This window comes from Pseudorca crassidens, chromosome 1, assembly GCF_039906515.1.
Source record: "Pseudorca crassidens isolate mPseCra1 chromosome 1, mPseCra1.hap1, whole genome shotgun sequence".
Classification (NCBI taxonomy): Eukaryota; Metazoa; Chordata; class Mammalia; order Artiodactyla; family Delphinidae; genus Pseudorca; species Pseudorca crassidens.
Window position 1 is genome coordinate 13,904,271 of NC_090296.1, and position 12,472 is coordinate 13,916,742.

The 12,472-nt window shown below is 35.9% G+C and overlaps 1 protein-coding gene and 1 long non-coding RNA gene across 9 annotated transcripts in view; one reads left to right on the top strand and one right to left on the bottom strand.

The window, feature by feature from the left end:
• RPS6KA5 (ribosomal protein S6 kinase A5) overlaps positions 1-2,109 on the top strand; it is a 182,159-nt gene extending 180,050 nt beyond the window's left edge. For all 8 annotated transcript variants that reach the window (XM_067727695.1, XM_067727716.1, XM_067727705.1 and 5 more), the window contains one exon: positions 262-2,109. In XM_067727695.1, the coding sequence (XP_067583796.1) occupies positions 262-501 (240 nt within the window). In that variant the 3' untranslated portion in view covers positions 502-2,109. The remainder of the gene's footprint in view (positions 1-261) is intronic.
• Positions 1-12,472, bottom strand: part of LOC137219345 (uncharacterized) — a 51,552-nt gene that overhangs the window by 6,404 nt on the left and 32,676 nt on the right. The gene's annotated exons all lie outside the window — the stretch shown is intronic.

Sequence of the window (12,472 nt, forward strand, 5' to 3'; positions counted from 1 at the left end):
CTCTTCAAAAGATTTATTAGGATTGTGACTCCTGGACGCCCTAACAGGTGGATTTAAACAGAGCCCTCAGAAACTCTTTCCCATGAGCTTCTGTACCCTGCCCGGAGTTTTGGATACAGTGGTGTTAAGGACCACGTTCCCAGAACAACTTGAAGCTGTGGTTGCCAAGCTTGCCAAACGCAAGTTCTCTATAAGTCATGACGTCCAGGAAGACTTCAGTCCTTTCACCTTCACGGGGGTTCCCCTTGTTTTCTCCCCTAGGCCTTTAACAAATACAAGAGAGAGGGGTTTTGCCTTCAGAATGTTGATAAGGCCCCTTTGGCGAAGAGAAGGAAAATGAAGAAGACCAGCACCAGTACCGAGACGCGCAGCAGCTCCAGTGAAAGCTCTCACTCTTCTTCCTCCCATTCTCATGGCAAAAGGACACCCACAAAGACATTGCAGCCCAGCAATCCTGCCGACAGCAATAACCCAGAGACCCTCTTCCAGTTCTCAGACTGAGCAGCATAGGAACGGTAGGCGCATAACGGGTGATCCATTGTCCCTTCTGCTCCCTCATCGTGCGCCTGCGGCCAGGTTCTGTGCTTTGAAAAACGTGTCCCATTGGTCTCCTTGGAATCTGCCTCGCAGGGAATTTTTTCAGGAAAACCCAATTGGTTATCCTCATCCAAAAGCACTGGACAGAGAATGTTACTGTGAATAGACCACATGTCATACTGTTTAGTGACCTAGCATGGTGCCAACAGGACTGTTTTTGAAAGAGCAAAGATGTCTGTCAATTTAATTAGGGACTGGTGAGATTTGAGCTGCTGACAAAATAAGTCACAGGTTCTTCAGATGTCTGCCAACAAGAGTTCCTCGTACTGTGATGATACCTTTTGCTTCGCCTTGTGGGCATCGTGGGTTTTTAAGAGACTTGCACCCTTTGAACAGTGATTTATCAGCAAAAAAGGTCTGTTTTGAAAAAGAGTCTGTAATGAATTTTATGTGTGGCATATACTTATTTCTTCAGAGAGGATTTTAACTTATTGTTTTTATTTTATGGTTACCTATGACGATAACCTGCTATTATTAATCTTTTTCTAAAAAGTAAAACAAAAAAAGATATAAGAACTTCAGGTCCCACGCTCTATATTGGGGACCCATCTGAGATGCATGCTAAGCTATGTATGTTTTTAATTTTGCACTGCTCTTCCCTGGCAATTTGTTTTAATGGTTATTGCAAAATATTAAGGTACATGTCTCTGTTTTAAGTAATGTTGCACTTTATAAAAGAATATGAATAAAGCAAGCTATTTCATAAAGTGCACTCTTTAAAGCATATGTACTGTATTTTTGCCTTTCCCCCCCCCCCCATTATCTACTTTAAATTTGCCCTCACATCCCCCTTCCACTTTGGATGCAACAAGTAGAAGGGGCCTTGTATAACGTAATCATTAGCCCCAGAGGCACTGATGTGAGGAACACCTAAAGGGAAATCTATTAAACACTGTGCTTATTTGTACACTGTGCTGTGCTGCGGTGAGGCTTTTCCTCCTGTAGTCAGATATTATGTACATAATACTTTAGAATTATAACTATGACTTGTTTTGAAATTTTTCTGTTAAATTGAAATCCAGAAAGCATATTTTATAAACTTATGCAGAGCACTTTTATTGCTCAAAAGTTCTGAATTCATGCCGAAAACAAGTGCTGTGTGCTGAAGACATTTCACTGAATGATTGCTGCATTTTAAAATATGATTAATTCATCCCCTATGCAAAAAAGAAGTGATAGGATTTGTGTGTTGTATTTTGTTTTAAAACCATCACACGAAATGTCAGGACTGAGAAAAGCGATTTTTTGCGATGTTTACAGGAATCATGCTTAAAAAGGCCCAACATGTTTATTTTGTAGTTTTTGTTAATGATAACCTCTTGAGCATTAGTTTGGAATTAGGCATGATATTTATTTATTCCTTTCTTGAGATAATAGCAGCATTAATTTCAACCAGTTATGAATACTAAAAATATTGCACTCTATGTAATAGTATATTTATTACTGAACCAATGTATATATTAATAGCACAGGCAACAAAAATGGCAAATATTAAACTATTTTCAAAATGTATTATCCTGTTCACATTTTTGTCCACAATGATTATCGGAAATAACTTTTTATACTTTTCAGTGGCCCAAATGGCTACCTAATTCTCACTGAGTCAATGAAAATTTTGTACTCCTAGCTTATGGTCGTTCTTAGTAATGATGGGAAATCTTAGGTGCATTATTACCAAACTCTGTAGCTAATTCACAGAATGTGACCCCATCAGGCACAGGGTTACAATAATCAGAAAATGTCCATTTATATCTATAGTAAGGTTGACTATGTCTAGAAATGTGTTAGTTAGCTCTTCAAGACATTTTTAAAACTGTGCATTCTAGTAGAAGATACTAGTAAAGTATAAACCAAAGGGACTTTGTTGCTAAGGGGAAATGATCCAGAAGAATGGTTGGTATACCCTAATGATTGAGGGTGTAATTGATGCATTGTGAATATTGGAAATCAGTGGGTTTCACTTTCATTTATTTTCATTGCCTCTTCTTCTGGAGGACTTGACAGAAAATGAAATGGTAAAACGGCAGGCAGAGTGAAAGGAAGGAAAGAGAAGCTAATTTATCAACTGGTGAGCCTCCTTGAATGATTTCTAGAATGGGCTTTTGAGAAGAGCTCAGAAAACACTCAGAGGAGTGCCCACTTAGAGGATATCTTCATCCTCACTCTACTTATAAGTACCAGAAAGATGCTGAGTTTGCAGCAGTTATGGTACATGCAGGCTGTTAGTGTCAGTGAATTGCACTTTAAAATTCACAAAGCTTTCGTTTAGTCACATCAAAAATGAACTAAAAAATAATCCATATGAAAATGTTAAATGAAAGGACTCTTTTCTGGTATTAGGAGAAAAATAGAAGTAGATTTAAGAGCAACAAATACACTAAATTCTCTTTGTAACAGTTTTGGAGATAGAGCCAAATCATCCCTTCCCTTCTTCCTTTATTGATTATAGTGGATGTAATTTTCATATCATCATAAATCCTGACTCATATATTTTGTAACTATATATAGCTAATCGGGAGGCAAGAATAAGAAAAGGAAAGTAATAGAGGAAAGACATTTTAAAAGACCAGTTTCTTCTAATTACTGTGTCAGATCCTATGGTTGAATGAATTAAATTAGCTGTTTTGAAATTCATTAATTCTTCCAAACCTCTATAAAACAGAAAACCACTGAACCACTGGAACAGAAAATCAAGTCTTCTGAGTTAATTTCAATATTCTGGTCCGTCTTGGAATTACGGATTCAGTTACCCTTGAAAAACTGCCTTTTATTTATTTATTTTTATTTATTTATTTATTTTATTTATTTATTTTTTATTTATTTATTTTATTTACTTTTTTATATTACTGCTGATTTCTTAAATAACTATGCTGATATGCTGATAAATAACTGATACGCTGATAAATAACTATTACTGATAAATAAATAACAAATGGCTTTATATAAGATAAGTTATTTTAAAGAAACCTACTAGGATAGCTGTGACTATTTTTTTCAATAAGGGAATTCCTTTTGTATCTCAATTTTTGGAGTATGTTCTCAAATACTTTATAAAAGTATACAATTTAAAGTCTACTTATTCACCTTGCCCACATTTCAAGCACCTGTTATTGTCATATTTATTAAGAACAGGGTACCTCAAAATGGTGAAAATTTCTAAGTTATTGGCCCTATATGTGTGTTAGACCACATTATTACTTAGGGTGTTCTCCCAATGATCAATAACATGATCTGGGTGATTGTATGATCGCATTTCTGATATTTTTAAGATCTAAGTAAATAAGTTAAATACTGATACGCTACTTACACCATAGCAATGTAATTATAGATGAATTATTGAAATATAATGAAATATCTTTCAACTGTATGACTTTTGGACCCTCAAATGTCTTACACCATAACACCCCAATTTCTGGCCTTTAATTAATTTATTTACCCCACACAAGAGTTCCCCTTTATTTGATACCTTTATCTGGCACTAAAATGAATGTAGCAGGCTCTAATAAAATTCAGAATTTAAATTCAAGTTATTATAAAACTCAAGGAATGGAAAAGTAATCATAAGATAACAGATGCATCAAATAAATAGTTTAAGTATAAACCATCCAAAGAAAATAGCTGCTACAGCTGCATAAAGGTTTTATTTGCTGTCTTGTTAAGTAACTCCAAATTGTGGTATTCCTTAGAATGTTTCCCTTAAGGGTAATTATTTAAATGTTGTTTATATGGGGCAAAAGTATATTTTCAAGGAGGCAACATTTTTCATCTGAAAAACATTTGGTTAGTCTCATTTCAGTCCTCATCTTCAGCATTTCTTACCTTTGAGATTTCAAGATATTTCTTCTGAGCCCTTTTCTTTGTATGCCCAGCTCCCTGTTATGTAATTAGGTAATTGATGCTTCCCTTCCCTAAGGCAGTTGTCCACTTTTTAGTTCATGAATTTGTGAACTAAGCAGGTGCCAGTATTTTATATTTACCTACTATTACACCAAAAAGGAGTAAGACGTTAAAGTGGCTCCCAAATATATCTGTCTTGGCTTCATATTAGTGCAAAATAGGTACTGCTTATTGCCAGCCATCTCTTTTCCATTATTCCTTTGAGCACATGGTAAAAAGCTTGATATTTTGTATTTAGAAGGAGACTTGAATTAACAGACAGGATTCTTGGTAGTTATTCTTCAGGCTTAATGTTCCTGGTGTATTTCTGCTGGAATAGGTGGAAGGACATTTTGTAATATTTTTCTACTTAGAATACTGCTTAGGTTGTCCTAAGGAGTTGAATACTTCAGATCGGTCAAGTAGTATTCAATATAGCAACGTTTCTCCAGAGCACAGGAAACTGGGATAATACTTAACATGATGTGGTTTCCATTTAATCTTCTCCACTGCATAACATTTTTAATTTGTACAGTTATGTAAAATTTGTCTCTTCGCTAAAAAAAAAAAAAAAAAATCCATTTTAATTCTTGTTCCTTCCCATAGGGAGCAGTTTTGATCTTTTAATTTATGTTTTGAAGTCCTCCTATGTTGAAAAAGAAGAATAAAACAGAAAGAACAACCCCCCAAAATGTCATGACTTAGAAAAGGAAATTTAAGTTGTATGAGCAGAATACTACAGGTTTATTTCCTGGCATTTCTGCTTGTAGATAGATTGGAAAATCACTGTTTCTCTTGTCTTATTTGTTCTAAAATTCAGTAAGGTTGAGGAACTTGACATTCTTAACTGCAGTTTTATTTTTAACTCTGTGAGAGGCTGGTCGAGTAAATGTGCACTGTTGTGTTGGAATGGATGTGCGATGATAATCCTCATAAAAGACCTGTTGCCGTAGTAGACATTTGATTCTTCATAACAGTTTATTTTAGGTTACTGTAATGCTCTCCTATTTGCTCAAGTCATAAATACTGGTAAAAGGAGAGATTAAATGTACAATAATTCTCTTTCTTTTGATGGATAAGAAGGGGAATGTAAAGGTGCTACATCACATATAAATTTAATACTTCAGTACTAAAATTTTGAAAACTACCCCTAAAACTTTACTGCATGAATTTTTACAAAGAAGAGGAAACCACATATACACATACTTGGAAGAATTTTGAAAAGACTGGCATTTTAATTTACAGCTTGTACACTTCTATCTAAAATGGTAATGTATCCTTGGGTGTGGAACCGAAAACTTGTTGAAAATCATCTAAGCTGCAGTAATCTATGTAACTATGTAAATTCTTCCACGGCTTTGCATAAAGATAAGACTTTGTCTTCCTAGAAAGTAAATGGAAGATAAAAAGATGAAAAACATAGTTTTTCCTCTGTTCTATGTGGACAGTTAAGAGTAAAAGTACTGTCATGCCACAACTCAAAGGAAAGCCATTCCTATCCACTGCCGTCTGTGTTGTCTTCATTCACTGCAGCACTTGTACTTTTCTTGTTTTTTTTGTTTTCCAGTTGTATGACCACACACATTAATGGATCCCTACACTGGTGTTTCACTCACTACTTCTTAATACGTATCGACTAACATTTATAGGTTGTAATTAAGAGCAGAGAAATAAAGACTCGATTGGGACAGAGAAAGATAAATTTGGGGATGAAAGTTACTTAGGAATAAGAAAATATGATGCTATGTGAGAAAGTGAGCAACCTTACCACTCTGAGACACAAACATTTGGTATGAACGTGAAGAGGGCTACTTTAAAAAAATGCTATTTCAATGGCCTATAGATAAATAGCTTTTAATTTGTCTGTTGTGTGGATAAATGAACTTATTCAACGTTATACACAAGCTTTGCAATGTAAGGTGGTGATTTTCTTCTAGGAGGCCCATTTGATAACATTTTCCTCTCTGTTCCCCTACCTCCTCCCAAACTTTTCCTACTGCCTTCCACCCAGACCCCTGACATGCTATGGCCAAAGAGACCAGTCAAAATGGAGGACTAACACTACATAAGTAGTGATCATGGTTTTAACATTTTTAATGCAGTATGACGTATAAAGTGTAGAGATCTTAAGTGACAGCTCAATGAATTTTTACGTATATATGCACCCATATAACCATCACCTAGATCAAGATGAGGCTCCCAGTCCATACTCAGACGTAGCCACTGTTCTGACTTATGTCACCATAGAATAGTTTTGCCTGTTCTTGACCTTCCTGTAAATGGAATTATACAGTCTGTAGTCTTCGTGTCTGGTTTTATTTGATCAACATAATGTCTGTGAAATTCACGTATGTTGTTGCATGTAGCAATAACAATAGTTCGCTCTTTTTTATTACTCTGTAGTATTCCATCAAATAAGTATAGTATAATTGATCCATTCTACCGTTGGTGGACATGTGGGTTGTGTATAATTTTTGGCTTTTATGTCTATAGATGCCATGAACATTCCTGTACATATCTTTTAGTGCACACATGCGCTCATTTCTCTTGGGTTTATACATAAGAATAAAACTACTAAATCATAGGATGGATGTATATTTAGCTGTAGAAGATATTGCCAAATAGTTTTCAATAGTGGTTGTACTAATTTAAACTCCCACCAAGTGTATGAGAGTTCCAGTTGCTCTATGTCCTCAGCAGTACTTGGTACCATCAGCCTTATTAGTTTTAGCCATTCTGGCAAGTGTGTATTTCTTTGTGTTTTTATCCATTATGCTAAGTGTGTATTTTGTTGTGGTTTTAATATGCATCTCTCTGAGAAGTAATGATATGTGGAATACCTTTTTATATCTTTATTAGCCATTTGGAAATTTTCACTTGTTAAGTGCCTGTTCAAGTCACTTGTTCATATTTATCGGGTTATCTGTTTTTTTCCTATTGATTTGCTGGGGTTCTTTATATTTTAATGATATGAGTTTTCAGTCTGATGTATTATTATAAACATCTTCTCTTTGGTTTGCTTTTCCACTTTCCAAATGGTGACCTTTGATGACCAGAAAGCACTAATTTTTATGAAGTCCAATATACCCATCTTTTCTTTTATTGTTAATGATTTTTGGGTCTGGTTTAATAAATCTTTGCCCCAGTATTATCAAGATATTCTTAAATTCTTCTAAAAGCCTTGTTTTACCATTCACATTAGGCATACAATCTATCTAGCACTGATATTTGTATATGGTGTGAGACAGCAGCCAAAGTTCATTTATTTCTGTAAGAGGATCCACTTGACCCAGCCCCATGTATTGAAAAGCTTAGTGCATTGCAGTTGGAACTTTTACAAAGTCTTCATACCTGATAATGAAAGACTACTAACTTTGATCGTCTTCCAGATAGTCTTGGCTCTTCTTGACCCTTTGCATTTTCATACACATTTTAGAAACAGCGTGTCAGTTTCCTTGGGGGTGGGTGCAGATATCCATTAGGGTTTAACTGGTATTGCATTGAAAATATAGATCAATTTCAGGAGAACTTATATCTCCTCAATTTTGGGTTTTGCAATCCATAGATGTGGTATATCCCTCTACTTACTTAGTCCTCTTGAATTTGTTTCAGCAATGTTTTAAGATTTACATGTAGTGGTTAAATCTATTTCTGGATTTTTGATGTTTGTATTTTATTAGCTAATTCTTTTTTGTTAGTAGATGGAAATATAATTGATTTTTTATATTGCCTTTGCATCTAGCAACCTTACTAAATTCACTTCAATTATTATAATTCTGTAGATTCTTTTGTCTCTTCATTTATATATACAACCATATCTTCTGTAAATAATGATAGTTTCATTTCTCCCTTCCCAGTTTTTCTTTTCTTACCTTATTGCGTTTACTAGAACTTCTAGCAAAATGTTGAATAGAAGTGGTAACAATGGACCTCTTTGACTTGTTCCTGAGCTCAGAATAAGAATTCAGTATTTCACCATTCAATATGATGTTTGATATAAATTTTAAAATAGATACCATTTACCCAAAATTTTTTACTCCCAGCTTTCTGAGAGTTTTTATTAAATAGTATTTCTATTAAGATGACCATGTGACTTTTCTCCTTTATCCTCTTATAGTGATAAATTACATTAATTGATTTTCAAATGTTGCATTCCTGGTCATGGTGTATTATTTGGTCATGGTGTATTATTCATTTCATATATCATTGGATTCAGTGTGCTAATATTTTGCCTAAGATTTTTGAGTTGTCTTTTATTTGGGGTATCTAGTTCTTTTACAGTTAATGTGATTTCTGATTCCTGGTTTTAGATCTACCATCTCAGTTTGTTTTTTATTTGTCCCATTTCCTCTTTGTTCCTCTATTTCTCTTGTTCTGTTTTCTTTTTTAAATAAACCAAGTACTCTCTGTTACCCCTTTTTTCTCTAGTATTTTAGTTTGTTGGAGATTTTTAAAAAATTCATTTAGCAGTCGCCTTAGACTTTTACTTCTATCTGGGATTATTTTCCTTCTGCCTGGAGAACTCTCTGTAGGATTTATTTTAGTGCCAAGTCTGCTATCAATGAATTATCTTAGTTTTTGTTTTTTGAAACTTTCTTTTGCCTTTATTTCCTTTTGTACCACATATATTGAGATAAAATTCACGTAACATACTATTCACCCTTTAAAAGGGTACAGCTCAATGTTGCCTTTATTTTTGAAGGATATTTTTGTAGAATCTATTGATGTTCTTCCTCAATACTGAAAATTCTTAACCAATCATTCTTCAAATAATTATTTCCAATCCATTCTCTGTTTCCTCTTTTCTAGGAATCTTCCAAACCTTTACACCATGTTCCATATATATCTTACAGTCTTTTCTGTGTTTTCCATCTTTGTTTCTCCCTCTGCTTCAATCTGTGTAATATTCACTGACCTGCCTTCCAATTCAGTTATCCTGGATCTAATGAATATTAATTTTAATTTCACATATTGTATTTTGGGATCTAAAATATGCATTGACTCTCTTATGGACTCTAGGTCTCTGCTGGAATTCTTAATCTTTTCCTCTATATTCTTGAACTTCTTAATCAAAGTAATTTTAAACTTCTTGTCTGATAAATCCAGTGTCTGAATTACTACCTATTGGTTGTTTCTATTGTCCATGTATATTTCCTCTTGTTTTTCAGTCATTTGGGTCTGTTTTTTAGGATGCCTAGTAAGTTTACCTGAATATCGTACGTTGCATATATAAAAATTGTGGAGGCCCTGAATGATATCTTCCTCCTAAAATGGTTCTGTTTTCTTCCAGCAAGTAGGTAGAGTACAGGCAGATCACCATAAGCCCACTGAGGGTTGATTTTAGATTTTGTTAGGGCTGGTTTCAGTTTTTCCCTTATTCCTGGCACATGGACTCTCTGGGTTCTCAGTTGAAAAGCTGGGGTGTTTATTGGGGCCACTTCACCTTGGTGGCCTTGAACTCCAGCCTCTCTCTCCTCAGCACCAAGTTTTGCTCACCTCCTTAGCCTCCCAGTTGCTGCTGTTTGCTGAGTTTCTGAAGGTCTCACCTTGTGCACATGGTTTAGGATTGGCAAACACTTCAAGAGGAAGCATTTCAGGCTCACTTTCCTAAGCTTTTTCCTAAGCTTTTGTCCCTCATGTCCTAGCTACTTTGGTAGCCCAAACTCCAACCTTTGTTTCTTTTTTTTTAAATTATTTTTATTTATTTATTTTTGGCTGCATTGGGTCTTTGTTGCTGCGTGCAGGCTTTCTCTAGTTGTGGCGAGCAGGGGCTACTCTTCGTTGCGGTGCGTGGGCTTCTCATTGTGGTGGCTTCTCTTGTTGTGGAGCACAGGCTCTAGGCATGCAGGCTTCAATAGTTGTGGCACATGGGCTTAGTACTTGTGGCTTGCGGGCTCTAGAGCACAGGCTCAGTAGTTGTGGCACACTGGCTTAGTTGCTCCGCGACATGTGGAATCTTCCCAGACCAGGGCTCGAGTCTGTGTTCCCTGCATTGGCAGGCGGATGCTTAACCACTGCGCCACCAGGGAAGCCCCAACCTTTGTTTCTTCAACCAACTGGGATTGCTGCTTTATGCTAGGCTTTATTTCCTTGTGTAAATTTTCAGTGCCTCCAGAGAAGGCAGAATGAATGTGGAGCTCACCCCAGTGTGCTTTCCTTCTTTCAGGGACTACAGCTCCTTAGGTTCTGCCTACATCAGTTTGCTCCCTGATGTCCATAAGCAGACGTTATGTATTTTATATAGCTTTCATTGTTGTTTTCACTGGGAGAGTTAGTTCCAATCACAAGCTACTCTACTGTGGCCAAAGCAGAAATCTGGTAGTCGTCATTTTTAATCACCATTGTTATTTCCCCACAGTACCTTCTGGCAGTGAGAACTTGGTTGTTACAGGTTCACATGGGAGGTTGTCACAGGTTCACATTTATAAATTTGTTCCTTCATGCACTAAACATTTTTTGAGCTCCTGCTTCAAGCCAGGTACTATTCTAGACACAGGTAAGATAACAGTAAGTTAGATAAGATCTCTGCCTCTTGTTTTAAAGAAAGGCCACTAAATGGTTTCTGTCCTGCTTGTACTAATTAAAGACTTTTCTTATGTGTGGGTGGGAGAAAGACTGAGACTAAGACTTTTGGGATGACAACACCTTCCTATTTTATACAAATATTTTTAGCCTTTTATAAAGTTCTGCAGATATTAATAACCCAGTTCACAGTTCACACACAATACACCAATATTTTTTCCACCTTTGGAAAGCTAATTCCCTATCTATTCCCTATCTATGAGTTTCTACATCATACAAACAAGATAAACATATGAAAACTCACTTTGAAGCACAATTATATGACAATTTGAGTTGAAGCTCCAGGAACTAACTTATGGAGAACAAATTTAACTCTGAGATTAAATCTCTCCATGAGTGTCAACAAGAGTCTGATAAAGAATCAGCCTACTGTGGCTTCTCACTTTAACTTCAGTTTTCACATGCTACAGAGCACTTATTAAATGCTTTGAGATACTAAAAAATGGCTTGGTGTTCTCAGTCTTCCAGAACAGCTTAAATGTCACTGAGAAAAATATAACCTGGGTACATGTCACTGTTAAGATATTATGGTCAAATCAAAAATTTTACTCCTCTGTTCTTTGGTATTCTTTCCCACTTCAGAAACTCCATCCAATGGATTATTTTCTATTCCAAAGACATATTCCAGAGATGATAATTTGTATTTCCCATTACAGTCCACTTTCATGTGATCAAAAGGCAGTCAAAGAACTAGAACATCATCATACGTAGGAGGTCTGTAGAAACTAAAGTGCACTCAGAGGACAGATCAAGAATCTTCAGCACCTGCGGTTTAGTGTACTTGGAATTACGGCCCTTTTGGAGTGGTCTAAGAACAGGCAGTTAAAAGTGGAAGAAGCCAGGCACAAAAGGCCACATATTGTATAATTCCATTTACATGAAATGTTCAAAACAGGCATATCCATACAAATAGAAAGCAGATTAGTGGTTTCCAGGGGATGGTGGGAGGGGGAGATGGGGAAGTGACTACTTAATGTGTATGGGCGATGAGGTTTGGGGATGATGAAATGTACTGGAATTAGATACTGGTAATGGTTGCACACCATTGTAAATATACTAAAAACCACTGAATTGTACACTTAAAATGGTGAATTTTATGTTATGTGAATGTTGTCCTAAATTTTTAAAATTATTTTGGCCACACCATGCAGCATGTGGGATCTTAGTTCCCTGACCAGGGATTGAACTCGTGTCACCTGCAGTGGAAGCGAGGAGTCTTAACCACTGGACTGCCAGGGAAGTCCCAAAGTTACCTTAATTTTTTTAAAAAATCACACATGTAAAAGAACTACCAACTAGAGAGCAAATAGCAGAAATTGAGTTCTTGGGGACAAAGTGAATGTTTTTCTTGCAGATAACATCAAAGACCCAGCCTAACAGAGAGAGAGCACCTCCTTTGAACCATATTTTTTCCAGC